General features: G+C 32.7%; 1 protein-coding gene across 1 annotated transcript in view; it reads right to left on the bottom strand.

Moving 5' to 3' along the window:
* Window positions 1–3,530: 3,530 nt before the first annotated feature.
* The window catches only part of LOC145680457 (tetratricopeptide repeat protein 17), a 176,172-nt gene continuing 160,664 nt past the window's right edge, over window positions 3,531–19,038 (bottom strand). The window contains exons 18-19 of the mRNA XM_081751008.1: window positions 18,516–18,621; window positions 3,531–13,777 (exon numbers count right to left, since the gene is read on the bottom strand). Of these exons, the coding sequence (XP_081607134.1) occupies window positions 13,643–13,777; window positions 18,516–18,621 (241 nt within the window). The 3' untranslated portion in view covers window positions 3,531–13,642. The remainder of the gene's footprint in view (window positions 13,778–18,515; window positions 18,622–19,038) is intronic.

Below are 19,038 nucleotides of genomic sequence, written 5' to 3'. Positions count from 1 at the left end.
GAAAACACCATATAAATAATAAATGTTTGAATTCTTATGGTGGACTCAAGCGTACTGGAAATCTATATTTAAAATTCGAGGACCCGAGTTCATTGACGTAACAACGAAGCGAATAAATCGTATCAGATGAAAGTCGAATTAAACCATTAGGAACAGTTTTGTATGAAACCTTAAGTCAGAGAGACTTCTTGATGGATCGGTCTCTGGGTACCTATAAAAAAGAACGAACTAAAACTATGTTCTACCACCAAGAAAAATAAATAACTAACAAATGTAAAGATTGCTAAATCCACTACAGAACTGAATGCAAATCGTTCCCTTTTGGCGCAACTTTTGATTGTCGCATGGGAGCGAGAAATCGCTCTCAATGAGAAATGGATCTACGCATATTAGGGAAGTATGAAATGTCGATTGTACCTAGATCCAGGTTTGCAGAAGATGGAACAATGCATCAATCCACAACTAAAAATAAGCTAATCCACATCTTGAAATTTGTTGTAGAACACACTCTAAAAACTTCCTTATTTTGTGTTGAAAATGGACGAATGAGGGAATTGCAAGCTCTTGATAAAATCATCGCAATCAAAAACTGTGAAGATCTTGCTGATGCATTCACTCTGCAAATTTCAAAGGAAATGCTGCAGAATGATAAAACTTATATTGTTTTTGACACGTACTTAAATATTAGAAAAATCAATCAAGAATATTACTAGATCTAAAAGGCTCCACGGAGGTGTAGCAACACAGTACAGAATATGATACCGCTGATACTTTAAAGATAAATATGAAAGAGTTATGGCAACATACATTTGAACCAAAGATTAACCACCTACCTTACACACAAAATGCTGTCATGCTAAGAAAGCAGAAAAAAATCCAATGCTCTCGGGATTGCTGCCAGAGTGAATGTTGCTGTGCTGAGATTTCGTACCATACAGTGATAATATAGCTCTGAAGATGTTACCGCTTTATGGTAACGAAAGCTCAGCGCAGCAACATTCACTCTGACAGCAATCCCGAGAACATTGGATTAATAGTAGACGCCAGCAAAACTTCAAGATCATCGGAAAAAAATTATTGTGTGCATGAGTCTGCGACGCATTGCTTTTTGAATTGTTTACAGAGTAATCTGCAAGGAACCGGCACAAAACTTATTATAACTCCAAAGACAAAGGTGCAGATATACTATAAAATATGTTCAAGATACAAATATTTTTGTTTTCCCAGTGAGACGTTATCCAAGACTTTCGGAACACACATTCTTTGTGCCATCATCAAGCAAAATAATATCAATACAAAACATATTTGTACCAATCGAACCACTAAAAGCTTCATCATTGCCTGGATTTCTCACATTATGAGATTGATTCCACCGGGAGCTTTTTTTTTTTTTTTTTTCTTTCTTTTCTGTGGGAAGGGAAAGTTATCACACTGGAAATCATTTATTTCATAGAGTGCAGAACTTATCGCTTTCCATAAGCTTGATACCAGTGACTCAGTACTTGATGATATTGTGTATTAATGGAAGCAATTATTTGTCGGGTTTGTCAGGCACACACTTCAATATGAGTTACAGAATTCGAGAATATTTATAGATTTTCTATAAATATGCATCATGAATCGATAAATATTCATCAAAAACAGATTAAAAAAAAACATCTGTATTTGTTTGAAACAATTTGATTTTTTTAAACCTTAAGTCCAAATAGGAACCAAAATATTGTTTTCTCGCAAAAAGTGCTGAGGAGGGCATTTCTCTAGCAAAGAATAGAAAAATGAAAACTAATTAGATAGCATCGAGATACGACAGTTTATTTATACTGCAATGGCGACCATCTTGGATGACGTTACCACAGCCATATGCTTTATATAATATATTATATTATATATATATAATGTGCCCGAGAAGTTTACTAAGAACTAGCAGACTCGAGCAATTGTTCTAGAGTTGGAAGTTCAGAAATAAAGAATAAAAAATGTATCAGAAGCTTGCTAGGAACTACAATATGTTAATGGTTGCATGAATTCGTCTAAAAGTATGTAAATATAGTACATGTCATATTTATGAATTTGTTTGGTTGATTGATTTAGCGTCCCTCTTCAGCACGGAACTATATGCAACATGAACTTACAATTTAAGGTGGAGTCCGAACCACCGTAATGGTTCAAACTCCAAGGTTCCCCCACCGAGAATTGAATCAAGGATCCCACGCACAACTATTTGTGAATTGTTCATTAGTAGCTTCAGTGGGCTTTCAATCGAATTTCAAAGAACAGAAAATGAGCAGTGTATTAGTTAGTATTCATTCGTCAACTTTATAATTTAACGTTAGACCTCTAATATAAGTCTCTTCCTTTTCAAACCATTTCCTTCTCTGAATCTAGCAAAATTTCCATTTGAATTATTAAACATTTTTGGAAAGAGAAATATGAGCAATTATATACCGTATTTGTGCGAATCTAACACGCCCTCAAATGTAAGACGCACCCCTAATTTTTGAAGGAAAAATCGGTGAAAAAAAAATTCCTCGAATGTAAGACGCACCCTTGGTGAAAATGAATGGGGGGAAAAAACCTATACTGCATTGATTTTAAAGAATAAAAATAATTAACAAACATGGGAAAACAAATAATGTTATGGGAAAATAAACAAACATTGAACTTACTGCTGGAATTACAGTACAACACTTGCGTAATTACCGGTTTTTATTTCGTGTAAAATGCACGATTTTAGTTCTGCATTCTGTTCGTACACACAAAATACACATTCTTTACAGAATCATAACTAACGGGATTAACAATTTTTGGCAAAACTCCATCTAATCTGGCCAAAATTTGTGCAACTCAAATCTAAGACGCACCTTGATTTTGGAGGGGGGGGGGGTGGGAGTGCGTTTTAAAATCGCGTAATAAGGTAATTTAAGTGTCATTAAAAAAAAAGTATTGTTTATAAAGATTTATTAACCTTTCCGCAAATGCCTTCCTTTTCGTGAGATTTTATGGCATTGTGCTATAAAACATCGAAGTACAGGGTGGCCCAAAAGTAGGTATACACCCCTGCATTGATCAAGTATAACATTCCAGTTTATGAGTTTATTTGCCTCGACTCTTCCGAGCTTAAGATATAAGTAAAAACACATTAAGAACAAATAATAATGAAACTAAGTCTAGCAGATGGATAACAATAAGAAATGATATAAAAAGCAATGAGTTGATCAGTACGGACTGTATACCTACTTTTGGGTCACCATGTATATCGTTCTGTTGATTATTCTTGTCAGCTTTAACTGAAAAGTACAATATATGTAAAATTGCTGTCCTAAAAGATGAAACTTCAACGTTTAAGACAAAATTTTGAAGCTGGAATGCAGTAAATTCTTTCATATAGTTATCTTTATTCCGTTCCTTTCTTTCAATTCACCTGACAAGTTAGAGATTTTATAAACAATATTTATATTATTTAAAAGTTTGCAAATCGTAAACGTGGCAAATACAAAGTATATTCTTACTAATAAATAAAACACAACCAATAATTTTCAAAATAATTTATTTTTGAAATATTTTTTATTATTTTTACATTGTTTATATATGTATATTTTTTACAATCCACAAAAATTAGCAGAACTTGACGAAATAATTTAAAAATAAAAATAAACTAGGGCACTCACGGCAGACATGTGTGTGCTAGATTTTATCCTCGTTTTGTCTCAAACATCAATTCATTTTTTTTTTTTTTTTTTTATTTTTCAATAAGCTGGCACATTTTTTTTCCTCGAAGAAAGTTCATTTCAAATTAAAACTCAGCTTTTTTTTTTTTTTCCTTGAACAACTAGTAATGGCAGAATAGTGATTTAGAATATGACCAGACATCACAAAATATACACACTGTGCATCAAAGAAAATATCGTACTGTCAATCAACATGTGTTGCGGCGAGTTTTGAATTCGTACTTACTAATGGTCTGTATAAAGATTACTTATAAGAAGGCAGAAAACCTTAGAATCTTCTTTCGACAGAGAGAAATTGCATGAATTGTAAGAATACTGGCAAACAATTCAGAAGCAACTTTAAAAAAAGGCATTTTTTTTTAAAGACATACTTGGAGCACATCATTTAGAATCAAAATTGATTTTCAGTTTTACGTCCCACGAGAATCAGAATTGATTAACTTATGTTACTAATACAGGGTGTTGCAAAAATCTGTCGCAGTATTTTAAGAATAGATTCCTTACATCAAAAGTACGAAAAAAAGTTCATATGGATCTGTGGTCGGAAATGAATAGTTTCGTAGTTACAGGGTGCCCAAAACGTGAAAAAAATGAACTTTAAAAGGTCCATAGTTCCACAACTATAGAACCGATCGTAGTCGGGTTAAGACATCACTGAAGAACTAGTATGTGTACTTTCCAAATATCCATCTTTCAAAATCACCGGTACTTACACAATCATTTTTAGATAATTGGGAGTACTTGATCACTCTCCGCTTATCTTTCTAAAAGTTGATATGCAAGTACTGGAGCATTCTTCAACATAGATATTTGGATAGTTCACATACCAGCTCCTCACTGATGTCTCAACCCGACTACGATAGTCCCATAATAGTGGAGCTATGAACTTTTTAAATTTCATTTGTTTCACGTTTTCGGCACCCTATAACTCCGAAAGTATCCATTTTTGAGCACAGGTCCATATGAACGCTTTTTTTATTTTGAAGAGAGGAATCTGCTCGTAAAAATATTGTGACATTTTTGTAATACCTTGTATATTGCCACAAATAACAGAATTTACGAAGAGCTAAATTCCAATTTATTTCAAACTGATTTCAGTTTGCTTTGGCGGATTCCTCGCGACAAACTGGTATTGCCCAGTAGCTGACAGTCGCTTTAAAAACAGTTTGGAAGAAATTTGGAAAGTAAGGCAAATCAGAAGATCTGATATGACATTGAAATGGAAACTAATGGATACATGAACCAAAGCAATTCTGAGTAGGCCATAAACGGTTATATCGGATGACACCTAGAACGTTTCATTCCGTTCAATGTGATTCTCCCTACTCTCCCTGGTTAGTGAAATAGCTTATGTTATCGAAATGTTCTCTATTGTCAAAAATAAGTCTTCAAACCAATGATGTCGTCTCATGTTTAGATGCCGAACAACCAAGAACGAAGAACGTCATTTTTGGTAATAACAATCGTGTTTATTAAATATTTTAACTTGTTTAACAGGTCCAACGCGCTATATATATATATATATCGCACACACACAAAAGAAAAAAGTCAATACTATCTGTTACTGATTTAATTTCTTACGCAACTTCTAATATTATGAAATGAAAATAACTTAGCTGCTTTAAATCCTATTCGGCTTAATATAGAAACGATATTTCATCATCTTAAGTCTGAATGTGAAACGTAAAGTCACAATTATTTTAGTTATATTATTATTAATGGGGATGTCAGTATAGAGGCAACACAATTATACAAGTATGGACTGCCAGCGACGGTTATCAAATATTTTAAGAGCTTTCTTACAAATTCGTGATAAAAGAAAATTTTTAGATACTTAATTTTAAGAAGATAGTAACTAAGAAAGAAACGACGATATCTGCAAGAAGGAGGAAATATCGGTTAAAATAATTGGTCAGTGTAAGATTTTTAACGAAACTAAGGTGGCAATGTTTTATTTTCATTCCATTACAACGTTTTGTAATTTTCAAACAATGCCTAAATAGTGAATGTAATAGGGTCAGAAGTTCCGATCCTGAGCTCTTAATTGACATATACGTAACTTCTTAACAGTAAACCTTTCGATGTTGAAATCGACTTTGTTGACCAAACTTGGTAGTGAAGTGGGGAATATCAAGACATGAGCGCAAGTTAAATTTAAAGTGCTTCCGTCCATAACTGACGGACAGAGTAGCCAAAAATCTGATTGATCAAAATAAGCCAGAACAATGTGTTTCAAGACTGAAAAATTCTGTATATTGGTAAAACGTGTAAAGGGATGGAAAAGAAGAACATATGAATATACACTAAGAGGAAGTAGATCTGTTAGAAGGTAGACTTGTCATGACCGCCATCTTGTATCTTGCTCGATTGTTTTATATATCAACTAAGCTAGAGTGAAAACTTTGCTGCCATACGTTTATATTTGTAAGACACAATGAAATGACACACTGCTATGAGTTCGCTGGTTTCGAAATTAGTTCAAAGAGATACAGCTGTTAAGAAACTTGCAAGCCAACAACAATCGAGCAAGATACAAAATGGCCGACTTCAAGATGGCGGCCATGACAAGCCTATTCTCTTTAACAGATGTCTACTTCCTCCCGGTGTCTATTCATATGTTCTTACTTCCCCTCCCTTTACCCGTTTTACAAATATACTGAAATTTTTCAGTCTTGAAACACATTATTCTGGCTTTTTCTGATCAATGAGGTTTTTGGTCACTCTGCCCGTCGTTATGAACTAAAGCACTTTAAATTTCGCTTACGTTCGTTTCTTGACATTCCTTACTTCACTGCCAAGTTTGATCAAGAAAGTTGATTTCGACATCGAAAGGTTTACTCGTTAGGTACAAAGTAAAGACAGAATAAGTGTCGAAACAGACAGTCATTTGTTTCACATTGTTAATGAAAATAAGCAGATAGCTTATTAAGCAACACATATTGATTTAACTACGATATACATTTTTCACAGTGCAGGAAAAATTGTGCTATCAGAAGGATAAAAAAGTTTTTGATCACAGATATGAAATAGTACTTGTGCACAAAGCGGGAGGACAAGTGACATCACTCTACACCACTTTTTTCTTTGCTTTAAAAAATATTTTTTGTCTCTGATTATAACACTACAATGCATATTAAAAAATGACAGCGAAAAACTTTTTTTTTCAGTCTTCTCCGAAAATAAACTATCTTTCTCTAAAACTGCACTTTGATTTTTCTCTCCTTCAACTAATTAACAGAAAGGTAATATAATCATAATAATACAAGTTACTTGTGTACAAGGAGTGAGTGATGAGAGAGAGAGATTTTGTTGAACTTCCATGTGCGCTTCAACTTAAAAAAAAAAGAAAATTCTTGATTCATAATAATTTAAACAATACAAAATTACCAATATTAAAATAAAATTAATTCAGGTGTAAATAAATATTTAAGAAACAGTACAAGCCTTTTTCCTCTGTTAAAAAAAAAAATGATTTCGAGATACACCATTGGAATGTACAGAGTGCAATCAACAAAACTGTTATGATAATCAACAATGAAATAAAACAAATATAGTTCACATGCAAATAGTCAGAATCAAAATTAAGTGTTTTTCAGAAGATAAAAAAATTACCATTTACGTGAAATGCATTTGTGCATCATACGAAAGTGCATATATATATATATTTTTTTTTTTCAGCAGCAGCGGCTCGTGAGGAAGTCATATCAGTAAAAGTTACCCGTTTTGTCACTACAGGCTACAGGAAAGAAAATATTATCTGATGTACCAATTCTTGTACAGTCAGTGATAGAAGTTCTTTACGTTTGGTAAAATTTTATTTTGAGAATAACAGTGGTATGGGTGTAACGTACAGAAAATTACATTCTTTTTAATTTACTGAAAACTGTACTCAAATTGCCCTTGCATTCTGAAGTTATTTACGAAATTCTTTTCATCAAATGGAAAGAACTTTTGTCGTTTACTGTACAAGAATTAGGACATTAGGCACGTTTCCTTTTGTTAGTTTGTTGCGATAAAACGGTAATTTTTACCGATACGACTTCTCAAGAGCCGCCAATGCTTCTCATTTATTTCCACATGCTTCTCATATTTAAGAGAAAACAATACTTAAACATAGAGGTGAGTGTATTGTCTTTTCGTTACCACGTCTGAGGTCTGTGAATTTGATAGTTATCTGTAAAAAGAACTCCGATTAGCCCACCACAGAAAAACATTAAAGGGTGTTTAAGCCAATATTACACATAAATTACTGAGTCTTTACATCATCACGTAAGGTACCATTTCCCCACAGGCTCAACGCCAGGAGCAAACTTTTGGGGAAGAAAACAATATTAAATTTACAGAGGGGAAGCACAATATCTTTTGGATCATTGTTCAGCATAGTTTTCACGAAAAAATGCCAGGCTTCCACGCACAATTATGTTTCTTGAAGATATTTGATTTATCATATTATAGTACTTACTAACTACAGTGATTTCATAAAGATAAAGAAATCGTGATACAGTAAAGTGTATGGACAGTAAGTGTATCCTATTTAACAACAGTTCGAGAATTTAAAAAGCTTCCTTCCTTTGTTGTGAAAAGAACAATCTTCTATACAATGTATTTATTATCCACTCCTGAAACAATGTTGGAAATACTTAAACGAAGCAAATGGCGTTCTGGACAGGAATGATGCACAATCTGGAATTTCAATATAATCATCCCTGGGAATGAAAGGATTTTTACGTATATATGTTTCTTGCACTTTTATTTATTTATTTATTTATTTATTTCGTCTGTATACTTGTAATTTGGAAATTCAAGTTATTTTTTCTTCTTAACTATATTTGACTTAAGTGTTACACATAACTTCTTTCGTGCGAGTCTCTTCGTGCGTTGTAGCACAAAGAAACTTTAGTTTACGTGAGAGCTACAACGATTTCTTAAGAATTATATGAGAAAATGGAAGGAATTAACTGATTTTTCCTTATTTATATATTTTATAGTTTTGAATTCAACGAAACATTCAGAGTGAAAAAAAAAATTGAGACTGGGTCGAGAGCGAATCCAGGCCTCCGGCGTAGTGCCGGTGTGCTAACCTACTTTTTTTCTTGTGATTTAATTTCTGGCACAGTCCTGCACTATTTCAACTATTAGAATTTTTTTTATTTTTTTGCTAGAAATCCCAAATACAGGTACAGGGAAGGTTTATTATTACGTAGCGCGCATATATATGTATAATGTAACTTACATTACAATATCCATATTGAAAGCTTAGTACGATGGTGTGTTGTGATTTTTTAAAATTTCTTATAATATGGTTGTCGTGAGGTTTCTATTGTTGAGTTTTCAACCACGACCAAAAGCGTAGTGAGAATTTGTGCCTGCAAAACTTCAAAGTTTTGTTAGTTTTAATTAATGTTAATTACTCACACCTTTCAGAAAAGAAATTTAGTCGTAAATCTTATAAACAAATATCAGAATTGCGATTTGACAGCTCTCACTTGCTGAAAGTTATCCGAAGCAGCCAGCAAAATTTAAGAAAATCACAAATTCCAGCCATATTTACAAGACGACTTCCCAAGCAGTAATGATTTCCTTTTTTAAAAACGTAGAATTAACTTTTACTGAAAATGTATCACATAGAACAAAACTAGGTAAGAAAAATGTACGATCATGTACAGTACACATTTACCAAAATTAAATAAGTATTGTTTTCTCTTAATGCTAATTTGAGTAGGGATGATGCATGGTGATATATATGATAGTGCTAAGCAAATAACTTTCTACACGACTGAAATGCAAGATAGGTCAAGTTTATACACTCCTAATGCCATTATAATGTCTTTTGTGTACTTTAAAAATAAATAAATAAATGTAGTATAATAATCACTTAATATTTTTTTTGTAAAACGTAAGAACAAAACAGTCACTGGTCTGTGCATGATAAAACTACACATTCTTATTATAAAGCAGTATTTACGTACAAAAGAATTTACACAGAGTACTTGTATTATTTAGCTTTCGACTGGTGCCTGTCACTCCTATATAAATTATAAATACAATACTTTTATATCAATTATAAATGCAAATCTATGTTTATAAAATAATCAAGATTTTCTCACGTTAAGTGTAGGAAACAAACAAAAAAATAAAAAAAAAAAAAAACAAGGTCAAAACTCTCTTGTCTTTGTATAGCTTATACCACATATTACTTTGGAAGCAATATTGATGTAACTTCAATAATAACAATAATTGAGCAATATTCATAAAGTAATATCAAACTTCGAAAGTTCAGTAACAAAAGTTATGTCGTTGATCTGATTTTGACACATTACGATAAGATACTATTTCAGAAAAAGATAACAGTATTCGACACAGTTATAATGATCTAATATACCTGTCAGAAATAAAATAACATGAAATTGAGCAATTTCTTTTCACTAAATAGTACCATGTATAAAAGCAATTTTGAAAACCTTCAAATTATGAATACGAAATTTAAGATAAAATACAGGGTGAACATAAAGTCTCTCCCTGAAAACAAACATTAATAATAAGAAAACAAAGAATGATAGTAGCATACAGTCTGAAAACATCGCTTGTATGACACTTCAAGATTCTGCCATCTACTGCAGCTGACTGCAGCGCGTGTTATGGTATCATGAAACAAAATCTTCCGTCACAGTTCAACGAACATTCACGAGAGAGTATGGACAGTGGCCACCACATGTTAAGTGAATAAAGGAATGGTATAGCAAGTTTATTGCAACAGAAAATGTTTTAGATCGTGATAGACGCAGTAGACCGAGTGTTATTGCGGAACGTGTGGAAGTTGTTCGTATTGCTTTAACCCAAACATAACCCCGCTTCAATTCTTCCTGTGGGGTTATGTTAAAGACAGGATTTACGCAACACCTATCCGTGATATTGCAACACTTAAAAACAGGATAAGGGTCGCAATACACACAGTGACTCCTGAAGTGTTTAGTAACACATGGATGGAAATTGAATACCCCATGGATATCTTGAGGGCAACTAATGGAACAAATGTGGAAATTCTCTAAATCGTGTAAAAACTTTTTGAGTTTTCCTATTATTTGCCTCAAACTGCATATTTCTATCATTCTTAGTTTTCTTGTTATTAATGTTTGTGATCAGACAGGGACTTTATGTCTACCCTGTATATACCAATATTTCAACAGTTGACAGAGAAATAAAACATGAAGAAAGATCGTGTATATGGAACTGAAATATGACAAAAACTAAAACACATGCAATTAAAAAAAGAAACACTATTGTACATTCTTTTTAAATAATCATCTTTCGTATTCATATGAAAACTAAAATTTACGAAATGTTCAGTATCATGATAGTAAAAAATAGGAAAAAAAAAACTAATTGTCCATTTTTGGATGTAAATGGTTCGCATTTATTCCAAATTTTAATTCATTCTCTTATTAGTAATATTCTGGGCATATGTGATTAACTTCCTAATTTCACACTTACTTCTATTTGTATTTTAATTTTCAATACTTTCTTCCATTAACACAGAATTGTTAGTGACTATTTTGCTCTTTCTTATAAATTAATATTCAGAATACTCAACCATCAGTTATTTTATTATTTAATCATATTCCTACAACAAATCTTGGAATTATATTTTGATATAACAATGTAAAAGTGGGTGAGGGAGAATGATTTTTTATCTTCGCCGACAAGAGAGTATTTTGCAGGCACAATCGTTCAACTGAATATTAACCTCCTTAGGAATGTTATTTATTTAAAATTTCTTGGCGATATATCAACAGTTTTCAAATACTAATTTTTTTTTTTTTTTTTTTTACAAACTAAGTAACGTTCCAGTAATGAATAGTCAACGGAGATCTTCATTAATCTTATTCCATTTGTAATCTAGTTGTGTTGTTGCCATTCAATCCCTTTTAGAGAAAAGAAGCCTGCCAACACCAAAGTTTTAGAGCTTCTTACATTTGTAGAAATGCAAATAAACGTTCACAAGGAAAGCTATAGCAAAAATTTCTTTGTCATCAACTTGCACACAAAAATGAAACACAACTCCAAACCGTACTAGTAAAACCCTTAGAACTTTAATTAATGCAAAATTTAATGCTATTGTTCAGACTTATAAACTTCAATAATAATAATTATTATTCATTAGTTAAAAAACCAGAAAACTTCACTTCAAAACACATCATCATCACACAATGAAAAAAAAATGGAATGTTCAAAATTCTTTTTTTGAATGAAGATATGTAAATAGCAGTTCAAAAATATTATAACAAATAAACAAACTGAGCAGAATAATCGCACAAATGTCAAAGACTACATATTTGAGCATATATTTCACTTGTTTTTAATATAAGTATAAAATGCAAACTTGTATATAATTAAATCACATATGATAGGCCTGTACTGTCAAAAGAAAGGATCAACTTTAAACTTCCTTTAACGCCTTTGAAAATGACATATGTTTTCTCCTTATATTAAAATTTCTTTTTTACCTAAAATAAAAAAAGTCTTTTTCTTCGTTAAATATAAACTTAAAATTTTCCTTTCATATTATTTATTAACTGCACACCTGCGTTTATTTACTGAAAACTCATTTGAAGGAAATGTATATTTTAGATATAAAAATGACCGGTGTCAAAAGAAATAAATATTCGTTTTAAAAAAAAGTCACATAACAAAAACTAAAAAGTTGTCTTTTTTGTATTTACGTATACAAAGTTTAAAGTTTGATATTCATCTTTTATTATTGCTAAAAATAATTCAGTTTGTTCTTCCTGTTAATATCTATTTAGTATAAAAAAAAAGGTACTATAGAAAATTAAAAAAATAAACAATATTCTTTCAAGTTTCACAAAAATGGTCTTTTCTTTGCGTAAAACGTCTTAAAAAAACAAAAGAAGTTTAATTACTTTCAGTTATATTGTTTTAAATTAAAAATCCATAGACTTGCTTTCGATTTTAAAACAAAATACTGTAGAAAACAAAAATATCTTCTTACTATTATAAAGTAATAATCTTTCTTGTTTACCATGATCTTTTAAAAAAAAAGTTTATTCTTAGTCATAATTCAATCGTTCAAAGTTTGCACAAGAGCCCAGTTAAGATACAGTACAATAGAAACATAATCACTGAATGTTAGAGATTTTTCTATTTCAAGTGTGCCCTCGGAAAATATGTGAAACATACTTCGGTCTCACCCCCACTGCCCTCTAAAGGAGGAAACCTTCCCTTTGCTTTTGGGAAAGAACCCTGTTCGCATCCAACTATTGAAGGATTTCAGTCACAGCAATTTGTCCCTTTTCTTTGGGGGGAGATATAGAACACACATCGACAGTAGTGCTAACAGGGATACACTTGACATAGAAAGGCTCTAGATGATCGTATATTCTGAATAGCTCCAACACTCAAACACCTTATGAATTTTACACTATAATTAGCATCCTACTGAATCTCTTGTGAAACCTTTGGACGACTGAAGTATAGAATTATACATGGAAATTCAACAATATAGCAGATAACTAGAACGGAAACAAATGCTAATACTACGGTTCTCATTAGAACTGTTATGATACTATTATTGTCTGGTCCACTCTATTAACAAAAATAAATTACAATTCTTTTTGTTTTTAAATTATGTATTTTTTTTTTTTCTGGGGACACATCCTGGCCATTTTCTTTCAGACCACGACGAGTCTTAGAAAAGAAATTATTTCTTCTTGCTTCTTTTATTTTATGTATTATATTATTATTACTATTACTATTTTGTTCTCAGAAATTATTTTTTTCAAAGCATTGAAGTCTTAAAAATATTTGAAATAAATTAAAAAAGACAAATTATTCTGAAGAAAACAGGTACATTATCACAGGACTCCTGCGTTCACTGTGTTGTGGACTGAAGCAGTTCAAGGACTATCTAGAGGCTCATCTTGAAACAGTACAGTGCAGAAGATGGACCGAAGTCGATCTCTCGCTGGTTGAAACGTTGGTTGCAGGACCAGCGAAGACTGATAAAAGGCGATAGCTTTCTCAAAATCTCCCTAAAAAAAATTAAAACAAAGAACAATTTAGAACACTACAGATTAGACATGAGAAACTATTTTTCACTCTTGGGCAAAAATTCTGTTCAATACATGGAGACGGGTTCAAAATGAAAATCATAATAATACACGATGATAGTTTATAAGTTAAAACAACAATTTACATGGCATATTCCTTTTCTTTATTCTATACTGTCCCATACTTATACTTTTCTCGTTTTTAATGTGCAAAATGAGAAAGATCCATAGATACTGGATCGAAAATGGTGGTACACTCTACGAGTGAGTATAGTCAAGTTTTAATCATCACCAGGAAGTTATTAAGATATGATGATGAAATTTTGTCAGTGGTATGTTTGGGTATGTGCATGATGTTAAGGAAATTAGCTCCTAATGAATGTTATTCTTTGTTTACAGGGTGTGTTAAAAGTGACCAAAGTGCAAAATGGACAAGACTGAGGCTCGCAGTGTGATAAAGTTCCTGCATTTGAATGGTAATAATGCCAGACAAATTCATGACGAGATGAAGGCTGTGTATGGGGATGATTGTCCATCTTATGACACCATTATAAAGTGGAAAAGGAAATTCCAAACTGGTCATATGTCCCTCACAGACGATCCAAGACCTGGAAGATCAGCCCTAACGGACAATTCTGTCATTGTGAAGAAAGTGGAGTGTTTAATTCTCCAAGACAGACGTCCAAACAATTATGAATGAGACTGGTCTCAGTTATGGTAGTGTGTGGAAAATTATCTATGACGGACTCCATATGTTTAAGGTATTTGCGCACTGGGTTCCTCGTTTGCTGATACCTTTTCAGAACCACCAGCTCATTCATCTCAAGTTGCTGTCGACAAAGCAAGGGCGTGTGTGACTTCCAGGTATTGCAGCATCCGCTTTGTTCTCCCGACTTCGCTCTCATGACTTTTTCTTGTTTCCCCAAAATGAAGAATCCGTTGCACGGTCGCCATTTGACAACATAGATGACGTCATCATGAGGTGGAGGAGTGGTGTCCTTAATCTTATTCATTTTGCACTTTGGTCACTTTTGGCACACTTTAATAACAATCATTAGGAGATAAATTTCCTTAACATCATGAACATAAGAACCAAACATAACATTGACAAAATTTCATCATCATATCTTAATAACTTCCTGGTGATAATTAAAACTTTATGACACCCCCTCGTATTATATTAATTCTAATGCTTTCCTGTGCATGAATATAATAGTAATGTTAATACAGTTTGGGTTCAGAAAAATGTTAAGAAAGCTAAAAAGAACGGAAAATTTAATTAAGGTTTAAATTTTTCTTAGAAAATCCCAATTTTAAAAATAATATAGGTGAATATGCCAAGAATATACAAGAATATTAGAAAAATTTTGTTACTCTGTCATCCAATGATCAGAAAGTTTTATTCGCAGTTCCTTTCTTCAAAAATAAGCACGTTCAGATTCTTAAAAGGAAATTAATTGTTTGTTTGTGACGTTTTAATTTCTATAAAAAATAATTCTGTATCAGGGGACTACTAGTGAAGTCCCACACTTGTATGAAAAAAAAAAATTAACACTTCTTTCAGATTTCACTATTTCATGCTGTAAAAAGCAACTTCAGTATCTCGTACTTTGAAAAGCAGATTAAATTATTCCATACTTGAAAAAGTAGACCATAATTTATCAGTGCTTTAAAAAGTGTCAACTCAATTTCCATTATGACAATTATTCTCTTGGTGCTTACAAAAGGAAATTTGATTTTTTTTTTTTTTTTTTTTTTTTTGGTTCCCTTTTACAAATGAATGGAATTCTACGAAAAAATAAAACAACGAGTTCTGAAGTTTTTATACTTTGAAACAAACAAACTTCGAAGATTGCGTTTTCGCTACAACCTTTCTTGATCCCGGTTTTTCTTAAAATTTTTGCTATTAAGCCATGAACGTCTCCTTCAATTAGGACTTTCTAGTTTAGGTGATCATATGCTTCTTATTCTATCATTATTAAACGGTCATTCTAAATCCATTTCGTTCGTTCCTTATAAATCACCTAACTTTATTACGGATGGTGAAATTGTTATTACAATCTTAACAACTGTAATACTACTACCTGTATTACAATACTCTACTATTGTCACTAATTGTAACTGATTGATTGGTTTCTAACGTCCCTTTTGAGTACGATTGATTGAGGCCTAAGGTCCCTTTTGAGTATGATTGATTGATTGATTGGGGTCTAACGCCCCTTTTGAGTAAGACTGATTGGTTGGATCTAATGCCCCTTTTGAGTATGACTAATTGGTTGGGTCTAACATCCCTTTTGAGTGTGATTGATTGATTGGGTGTAACGTCCCTTTTGAGTACGATTGATTGATTGATTGGGTCTAACGTCTCTTTTGAATATGATTGATTGATTGATTTGGGTCTAACATCCCTTTTGAGTACCGAAGTTACAAGACGGGATCTCCTACAACACGAAGGCTTCAAGTGAGACCCCAGCCACTATCAGGTGTGTATCTACGGCAAGTTCCCGTCTTCAGAATTCGTACCCAGTACAACGCACACTAGCCATTCTACATGAATAATTTTGAATCTTTCTTGATCAAATATTTCAACTTCAAGAAATAAATTTTATATACATATTACTAAATTTCAGAAACAAGCACGCTTCGATGAGTTTTAAATAGTAAGGAAAGCCACTTCGTTTTTCTGGTTTATAAATGTTACAGGACTGGAACTAAAGAGAGACTTTCGCTAGAAGTTACCGAATGTCATGAATAAATCGGAAAATCATATACTATTTGCGCTAGAAACTTTGCACGATATTTTACTTATGCTTTTACTACTCTTTAATGAACCAGTACGGAAAAGCCGCTTTTACCATCGATTTAACTATTTGTCATAATATCCCCAATAATCTAACACCCTGTATCAGCACCCTTGATTTATGGAGCAGTTTTCAATCTCATAGCCTGTTAGTCAATGGCGTCCTAGATAAGTAAGGATTGGATTAACAATGTGGGTGGAAAGTAATGTAATGCTGTATCACATGTTTAGAAATGTGTAATAGTTAAAAGAGTTAGTCTGAAATAGATTGTAGATTGTAGTATGCTGTAGTAGATTAGATAATAGAATGCTGTTGGTTAGTTCTGTAAGGTTTTGATTTATGTAATTTGTGATATTCTTCATTGTGGTCTTGTTGAAAAGGAATCTAGCAACCCACTTCTCTTTGGAAAGCTCTGTATCCTTAACCACAGATGGGATTACATCTAACAATTTTAGATCTACTTTATCCAACTAAAATCTTTACTTCAACTTTTACAGTATTAGGATTTTCTGCTTACGGTTGAGAGAAAATATTCTTTGAAAGGAAGAGTTTTTGAACAAGAATAGAGGTTTGATTGTAGGAAGGTATTTAATGATTGGGACTAGGTCCCTACACGTGATGTTTGATATGGGTGAGGTTTGATGTCTATATGAAAAGCTAATTAAGGGTAGATAGGAGTCTACCTTGTTTGCTTATAAGAGTGCTAACATTAAAACCATTTCCATTCAATTAACACTGCCACACTGAATTTGGAAGCTATGATCCGAATCATACCACGATACAGAAATGCTAATTTCACGACTTGGAATTACAGGAACTTTTAAAACTCATAAATCGTGATTGTGAATTGGAAGATCAGCTAGAAGACTTCGCTAAACAGGTTATACACTTTTGCAGAAGACATAAGTGCAAGGCTTACCACAATCACTACGTAGTGGATTCCGAGAATTATCCAGGGTTTGTTCCGCTACAATAGTTGCGATCATATTGCTCATGCTTGTGCATCTACTAGATCAATCACAGGTGAAACGAATGGGAGCTGGTTGGCTTAGTGCTGGCAATAAATCGTAAGTTACCAGGGTTTCTTCTTCTGATTACTCCATGCATCAGCAGGAGGAGGTATCGGATGAGATAATGTTGGTACTAGGGCAGAATATGGAAGCCAAAACTAAGTCACCATCAGACATTTTCGGTAAGAGACGTACGTAGATGAATAGTCCAATAACCCAGGAGAGAACTCCAAAGAATTGGGGGAAAAGGATTACATGGAGAACAATATGAAAGAATCCATCGAGTCATGGTGCTAGGAATATTTTACGCAGAATGACATGGAAACCAGGTTACAGAAGCATAATAAATAAATAAATAAATAAATAGGAAGCTTCAGTGGACTAGATGGAGGAAGGAGAAATCACAGGATAATCTACTCAGGGACAAAGAAATATCTATACATAGTTAAATACCGATGATCTGAGAGATGTGATAAAATTTCAATTTTGGTTATCTTGTAAGAATATCATAAAAAAGTAAAACCAATTCCTAAGTAATACTAAAATAAATATAATAATAATAATAATAATAATAATAATAATAATAATAATAATAATAATAATAATATAAATCTTGTTGATTCCCTATTAAGTTATTTGCTTCTTGGTGTGTGTTGGTCAACTTGAATTCCATCAAAATACAGATTCGCGAACGGAGTAGCCCCATTTTACTTACAGAAGTTACATTTTATGCGGATAAGTATTACGTGTTTGAACGCACAACGTATCTGTAACTTAATGGAATCTCGCATTCGCGCCAGTCACCCCATATGGGAATTAGCTCGATCTTCTTTTGCGAAACATTTGCGAATTTACGCCAGAGTCAATTATAATGGTATACTGTATTTGAAGATAAATGAACTCTCTTACCTTTGATGTGTAGATGTTCCCCATGGTGAAGTGGGTAACCACAAACTTAGGAGCAATCTCTAAAGCCATATTAGTCACAATCAGCGCATCATTATACAACCCTGCCCTGAAAAGTTAAGACAGAACACATTTTTAAAAAGAAAAGAAAAAATCCGATATTGTAACTTTTTTTTTTATTATTTTATTGCGAAATCTGTTGTTTTCTTAAATGGTCAAGACACTTCGTAAGAGAATTTAAATTATCACTGTCTGTCGTACATTCGTATATCTATGCTTATAGTTCAGGGGTTTTCGAGATCTATATATAGTTGCAACACAGATGGTATAATGCTACAATATAGTTCAATACCCCTTCATACATGACGTACATTTCATCTACGATTCTCTAAGACCTAAATTATTTTGCCTGGGCTAGTCCATGTGGGAAAAGGTGTTCAACAACGTTTTTGAAGGGGTGTTTCATACCTGAGTTTTATAGTATACTAGTAGTCTAACATGGCGAACAGTTCACTGTGCTTGAACT

The sequence above is a fragment of the Thermobia domestica genome, chromosome 3 (assembly GCF_964235325.1).
Source record: "Thermobia domestica chromosome 3, izTheDome1.hap1.1, whole genome shotgun sequence".
NCBI lineage: Eukaryota > Metazoa > Arthropoda > Insecta > Zygentoma > Lepismatidae > Thermobia > Thermobia domestica.
This window is presented reverse-complemented; position numbering and strand designations above follow the sequence as displayed.